The 7,772-nt window shown below is 40.7% G+C and overlaps 1 protein-coding gene across 1 annotated transcript; it reads left to right on the forward strand.

Annotated features, from left to right (window-relative positions):
- The first annotated feature begins 3,036 nt into the window (after window positions 1-3,036).
- Window positions 3,037-5,449, forward strand: LOC110041947 (adenosine receptor A3-like). Its single transcript, XM_089297216.1, has one exon. The coding sequence runs from the start codon at window positions 3,745-3,747 to the stop codon at window positions 4,753-4,755; it is 1,011 nt and encodes a 336-aa protein (XP_089153342.1). The 5' UTR covers window positions 3,037-3,744; the 3' UTR covers window positions 4,756-5,449.
- Window positions 5,450-7,772: the final 2,323 nt, after the last annotated feature.

The raw sequence follows: 7,772 nt of genomic DNA on the forward strand, positions 1-7,772 counted from the left end.
AATGCGCAGCTCCAGTCACCAAGTATTTGCATAAGAATAGCCTTTATCTATAGAAAAACCAATTACCTATATCGGCTGGGGTATATTAAGCGGCTTGTTAAACGCTTAATTAGTTGCGTAGCTCGAGGGTACCCCCAGAAAAATTAGGTGGTGGTGTGCGGCCCTCTTCGAAAACCCTTAAGCCCCGGCCAAACGATCGCAACATTTCAACTTAACACATCGCAACATTGTTGGGCGTAACATGTTTCGTGCGTTTGGCCACCCAGTTGTGACGTGTTGCGAAGTGTTGCGACATGTTGGGTGTTGTTGGCTCAAATTTGAAACTGGTCAACTTTTTCATCTAACATTTTTGGATGTTGCATGATGTTGTAGTCGTTTGGCCAGGTTCGTGCAACAATGTTGCACCCGGGCATGAGCACTAGTTCGATTTTCTATACCCAACATGTCGCATCATGTCGCAACATGTCGCAACAAGGTGGCTAAACGCGTGCAACATGATGCTGCGCTGAAATGTTGCGATCGTTTGCCACTGGGCCAACAATGTTACGATATGTTGTGATGATATGTTGCGAAAATCTACCATTTTCCCTATCCTATTTACGATCTGTCCAAAATCTCCATACATTTTTTAAGACCTGAGCCGCTCTGTACTTCGGATTACGACTCCGACTCCGACTTCTTCTCACTTGCTCGTGCACGAGTTCAAGTTGAAGTGGCGGTGAATAAATTCTATTGTTGGTTTCCCTTGATCGTCCAAACGAGAAGCCACCGAGAATCTAGTCTTTGCTCTGTTACATCTCGCATTAACTTCTGTCTAGCCAGCACAGTCTTCATCTAACTTTTGACTTCTTCTACTTCTACCACTTGACGAACAAATGCATACGCGCAATTAAATACCATATCGGTAGCTGTGTGTGGGCCACACGGGCGACTGACCTTGGAGGGTTAAACACTCTTTTAGAATACTAACCCAAACACTTTCACGCGACTTTCAGGAGCGAACCTACAAAGTTCTTGAAACAACCAATAGAAACTAAAGTTTATAGAATAAGAAACCCAAACAGGATCTTTTGTGGGAGATCCAGACCAAGTCCAGTAGACGAACCCAAACATGACCATTGATGGGGTATTGTACGGAGTTTAAGAACTCTCGACAACTTGAAGTCACAAGACTCTGCGAAAACGCTCTTCAAACAGGAGGAATTTGCTTTGCGTTTTAATGTGGACACAAAACATTTTGAAAAGGAGCTCTTCGACGAAAACGGTGGCTTAACGATAATCCTGTCATTGATTCCGACCTTCAAGGCTGCACTCAAGCATTACTGCCGCTGGTGATTGTTGCATTTTCAAATTTCTTTCAATCTGAAAAATGAGCATAGTAACAGAATAGAGAAAAAAAGGAACAAAAACAGGAACAAAAACAGAAACATTCGTTTACTGTATATTGTGCTTCGTTGCCTTAATTTTTACAATAACATCAAGCAACTTTTCCGCCATATTGATTTTGGGTTCATGTCTTGTTGTTTTCAGGCTCCTCAGCAATGATGCTGGAATACCAGGCCTCCTATTCAGAGACTGCTTGTGATTTTTTTGTTTTTTACTTTTTTTGCAATCTGACCGACCGACGCAATATCAGGAAACGCATTCAACGATAAACGAAAAAAAAGGGGGGGGGGGGGCGGGGGGAGGGGAATGGCCTAATGTGGATGGTGCCTAAAGTAACTTGCACTGGACGAAATATATATTTTTTTTTTCATGATCAGGAAAGGCAATTTTTAAACTGCTAATAAATTCAATTTGAAATCGCTAACACTAGTAATATAAAATTTATAGACAAAAGAAAGTTTTGATTTAACAAGGCGACGTTGCATGCAAGCCCGCATGTCACAAAATATTTTATTCGTCAAAATTCTCAATTTTACGTTGTGTTTATTATTTGTTTAAATTCTCTCTAATTTACGTCTTGTTTACATAAGGTAACAGATGTGTTAGCTTCGGTATTGCTTCACAACTGATATATCAAAATCAAATCGACGTGTTTATGCTTTTGTGTCTTTCACAGTTAAGTATAAAGATACAAAAGAAAAGACTTAAAACAAAGGTGTCAATAGCTTTCCAAACATACGTCCTTTCAACCTACTCGTCAAGCTATCTGCGTCACGCTATCTCGTCACGCTATCTACCCTTTAGGGCTGCTCATCGCGCTATCTTGTCACGTTATCTGCTTATCACACTATCAGCCTTTTCGGGCTGCTCGTCACGCTATCTGCGTGGGTGGCTAATTATCAACCCTCTCGTATCAGACGGTGAGAGGATTAGAAGAGTCAGAATGGCAGTTAAGAGAAGATGATGGGTCTGTTCCCTCATTTTTATGGTCGATTTCATTGCCTCGACAGCTGAAGAATATTGTAAATGGTCCGCTTCAATGAGCGAAATAATAAAATGTGAATGATATGGTTTGCCTCAGGGGTCGAAGTTGCTCTCTACACAAAGCTGTTTTGCATCACACGTCCCTAATCCCGTTTACTACCGTGACCAGCAAGCTGTACTCGGCAGTTTACTCAGAATACAAGTATTTTTTGCCTGGTCAGTTAATTTCACTACTCCGAATTTTCGAGATTGCACTGAGAGCAAAACTATCCTTCCGAAATAGGGCCTGATCGATATCTTCACACTTCCATTCGCGAATTAGCAAAATTTGCTCGTGTAATACTGTGATATACTGAGGTCAGTGGCAGTTTTGTGATTTTTAAAGTAAACATTTAAAGTAAATTTATTACAAATACTTTCATGAAATAGAGTATGTAGCAATATTTTGCTCACTGTCCCAAATATTGACTAGTTTTATTCGCTTTTCAATGATTGAGACACTGGAATTAAAAGCTAGGAACGCGCTCGCGTTGGTCGGCTGCTAACTGCTTTAGCCGTACGCCAGAGCGCATGCGGGCTGGTAATGGAACATTCAGACAGTTCTTCCGACTTATAACACCTAGCACACAATTACTGAATGGTTAATGAAACCTGTGTAACGCGCTTTAACCAATCAGAGTGGAGTTGGCTGCCTTCTCAGCCAATGAAATGTAAACAAAGCTGTCGTGAGTTGGCATACGTGAAGTTTCTCCCGCTTGCCACCAACTACATATGTTTATTTCAGTTATAATTCGTTCATTACGAAAACGCTTGCAAATTTCCAAAACAAAGGAAACGACGAACTACTTCAGGGAACCCTTGTTTGACAGAAGTTTGCAGGTTTTACATTGATTAGCAAAGGTGCTTTCTTTTTTAATATTCAGAAAATTTCCGTGAAGCGCCTCATGCACCCTACTGTTTCTTTCAAGACTTAATTTCCGTTAATCCCCAAAACCTTATGAACTTCCTTCAGATTCAGCTTTAGAAAGATAATTTTCGCAGCAAAATTTTACAAACGCCTCGCCTGTCAAAGAAGTCCAGATGGTCTTATTACAAGCCGTATTTTATTTGCATTCATTTTTATGACTATATTCAGTTCTTTCCGCCTGGTACTTAGTAAAAGATAAACTGCGCATTTTGCGGGAAGAGACCAAACTGCTTACTTTCTTTCAGGAACATTTTTATTCCGCTTCGCGTATGACCACAGTGGTTGTGACGGACGAGATATTTTAACAACGTGCAAACAAGCCGCTAAGAACATAAATGTCCTTGGGAAAACAAGGAGAGGAGTGACAACGTCAAGACGGTCAGGTGAATTCACTTTGAGTGGTAATCATGAAAACAATATGTGAAGATTCGCTACTGTATTTCCCCTCAAACTCAGAAATTGAGGACCTCCATTCTACCTACATCGCCAATTGTGTCTTCAACAGTTTTCTGTCCTACAACGCCATTGCGTTGAACATCGTAACAATCCACGCAATACGAAACACGGTGTCAATGCCAAAGACTATAAAAACATTGCTGCTGAGTCTTGCTGTTTCTGATGTTGGTATTGGTGCACTAGTTCTGCCATTTTATATTTCACTTCTGGTCGGCTGGTTACAACATAATTCCAGCTGTAGCAACAATGAAGTGTTCCACATCATTCTGTACTTGTTTTCTGTGGCATCGTTCTCTGGTGTTGTTGCTGTAAGTGTTGACAGGTTCTTGGCAATTCATCTTCATCTCAGATACCAGGAACTTGTGACTCACAAGCGAGTTGTTGCTCTAGTGATCTCAATATGGCTGCTTAGTGTGCTTCTTTCTTTACCAATGTTGTTTGTCTCACCCGATATTGTCTATGTTATTACTATCATTTCTGCAGTTGTCGGCCTGCTTGTTATGACGGTGGCATACGTCAGGATTTATTTAGCGGTACGACACCATAAGAATGAAATGCAGGCTCTAACTCTTCAAGTACAACACTGTACACAGACCGTATGTTCGATTACCAGCCGCTTTTCGGGAGAGGAGACCGGACTCGAGATAACGACAGAAATCGAGCCTATACAGACCAGCGAAATGGCAAATTTTGCCACTCTCGTCAAATCTGCTTTTGGCACATTTTACGTGTACCTTCTGTTTTTGGTTTGTTATTTGCCTCACGTAATCTCCATGGCTGCCATCAAAATCCACGGCCCAAGTATTTCTTTGAAGAGATTTTTTCTTTATTCAATGACTCTCGTGTTTCTCAATTCAGTTTTGAACCCCATAATTTACTGTTGGAAGATGAGACACCTGAGACGTGCCTTCTTGAACATACTACGGAACACCATTACTTGGCTCAGAAGTCGCGCATCATAATAATCATAGGACTTAAGGCCCCGTCTACACGCCTTAGTTAGACAACGTCCACACTACACCAGAGAAATTTGAAAACGCAGCTTTATTTTTACGATAAGGCCTACGGTTCACACTAATCCGTCACGAAAACGGAGCTTTTCGAAAACGCTCTTCAAACCGGAGGAATTTGAAAACGCCGGCTTCGCGTTTTCGTGAGGACAGAAAACATTTTGAAAACGGAGCTTTTTCAAAACGTAAATTTCTTTGGCCGAATTGTTTTCAAATACAAATCCAAAATGACCGCCGGTTATTGTTGCGTTTTTAAATTCCTCTGGCGTAGTGGATGGGGCCTAAGAAGCCACACGGCATCACACTATTCGTAGGACTGGTTAAGTTATGTCTTGATTCTCCAAATTCAGTTTAATCGTTGTTGCCATACAATTTTCGTGTATAACAAGTACTGCGCTTTGTCTCAAATCCGTGTATGAGAACGAACTAAAGCGTATAAGATTTTATCGATTTTTATAATGACGTATCACTAAGACATCTTCAATTTTAGTTGTATTCTTAGATGTATTTAGGTAATTTTAGTTTTTGATTTTGTAGACACACGAGCCAGTAAGCTTTCAGCTTTAAACATCATGGTGTTTAAATAAAGGCCGTATATCTCTATGTAATACAACGCTGAGGAATTAAAAGGAACGTGAAAAAGACATTCAATGTCTGATGTACTTAGTTCCATGGTCGTTTTATGATTAGAAAGAGATAAGTGAAGATAGCAAATATTTGGAATAAATCTAAAAAAATTATGTAAGACATGTTAAGCCTGGTTGACACTTGTGACATGTCGACAGGATTGTTATGTTGCAGTGTGGAAATGCTGACATAAATGACAGCATGGAAACATAACGGCATAAGGAAAAAAACACTGATAGATTTCTTCCTTATCCATTATCAGCTAAATGAAAAAGTGCATGCCATTAAGGTAATGTGATTATGTTAGACAATGAGAAAATTATGGAGAGTTGAAATATCTCGCGAAAGAAAACCTCTTTTCGAGCGTGAAACCCTCGCAGATCCTCGCACACCATCGTCGACAACGCCTCGGCTTCGGTTATTAAGCTATCGATGGATAGAATTATACACCCACTGTTGTCCTATCAAGTTGTGTTCAATTTGGAAGCACCTCTGACTTGTTCCACTCCAAACGCGAAAGATCAGCTCATCACTGCCATGCATGGCAGCCAGTTTGCTCACATCTTGGGCAAATGTCGCCCCTCTCACGGAATACACTGATCAGCGGAATTACCACAAAATCAATGTTTGCGACTCATGAATAGCTGACCGAGCGAGTGATTTGCCCCCAACTACTGTAACTCCTTCCATCTACACTTTCACTGGTCAAAAATGAATCACTGATTCTGTTGTAATTGCGGTATATGCCAGGATTCCAGTGTTTTCCTTACGCGATTCACTTCAAAGTTGCTCTGAAATCACAAGGTTAAACGCGTTTAGACCCTCAGTGGATTGTTTCAGTCATCCTGAACAAACCTCCTCCTAAAATTACTCCACTGAAACCCATAACATGATTAAATGTATCAATGGTTTACCTGAGCTACGTACACAAGATTACTCGCAAACAACGAAATCCGAGACACAACAGGAATTTGTTTCACACACAAGTCTAGACAACCAACTGATCTAGAAACAAATGTTGTTTATGATATTCCCTGAGCAGATATTCCGTGAAACGATGGAGGAGAAACTGAAGGGTGTTTTAATACAAACCAGGAAGAAAGAACACATTACATGTACAAACACGAAAACCTACAAAAAAGGTTCAAATATTGCCACTCATGGATGGTTGAAGAGCCTTTTTATTGACTTTAACAATGCCCGCCCATGTAGTATTTGGGGTGTCTACAAAACGAAGACCTAAGACCTAAGACCTAAGACCCAAGACCCAAAAACGAAGACTTGTTTTTTTAGACCTATCAAACCAGAGACAGTCAAACCGGGTCAACGCTTTTCTTCAGACACCAACTGACGCGAAATCAATGGGTCTTCGTTTTGTAGATGAGGCCGGCTCGAACTACAAAACGAAGACCCTCGCTTAAATGCTTTGTTCGTTGTCAGCTGACGCGAAATGAATGGGGTCTTCGTTTTGCAGATAAGACCGGCTCGAACTACAAAACGAAGACCCTCGCTTAAATGCTTTGTTCGTTGTCAGCTGACGCGAAATGAATGGGGTCTTCGTTTTGTAGATAAGACCGGCTCGAACTACAAAACGAAGACCCTCGCGTCAACGCTTTGTTAGATGTCAACTGACGCGAAATGTGTTCTTGTATAATGTCGACAGTTTTTATCGGCTAATCCCCTGTTCTTGGATCGGTATTTACACTTATGCAAATTCGGCAGCAAAGTGAGATAGTACTATACAAAAAAATTGTGCTAAGAACTTTATTCTGTGATGCAAAATGTAATAACACTATAGTTTCATACATATAAAAAATTTAGTGCGGGGAAGTCTTCGCCCTATCCAGTTCTCTGTGATAAAAATATAGTTTTGATACACATAAAAAATTTGGTGCGAAGAAGTCTTCGCTCTGTCCAGTTCTCTGTGATTTAAATATAGTTTTAATACATATAAAAAATTTAGTGCGAGGAAGTCCTCGCCCTGCCCCGCTTTCTGTAATTGGGTTGTACTCCCCCTTAGATATTTTTCAGAAACACGCACATGGGTGCCTTATTTCGACTCCATAACTGCTGTTAAATCTGTTTGGTGCACGTATATTTATGACTTTGTTGTATCTATCAACAACATCTGCTAACGTCACAGGAAAGAATTTTCCCAGTTGTGAGTGTGCTTGCACCAAATTTCAATTTTTGTACGCGGTATGGTCCTGCATCGAATACATTTACAAAACGAGGGTCTTCGTTTTGTAGTTTGAGCCGGCCTTATCTACAAAACGAAGACCCATTGATTTCGCGTCAGTTGGTGTCTGAAGAAAAGCGTTGACCCGGTTTGACTGTCTCTG

This window comes from Orbicella faveolata, unplaced genomic scaffold, assembly GCF_042242905.1.
Source record: "Orbicella faveolata isolate gen_17 unplaced genomic scaffold, um_ofav_v1 contig_27, whole genome shotgun sequence".
Lineage (NCBI taxonomy): Eukaryota > Metazoa > Cnidaria > Anthozoa > Scleractinia > Merulinidae > Orbicella > Orbicella faveolata.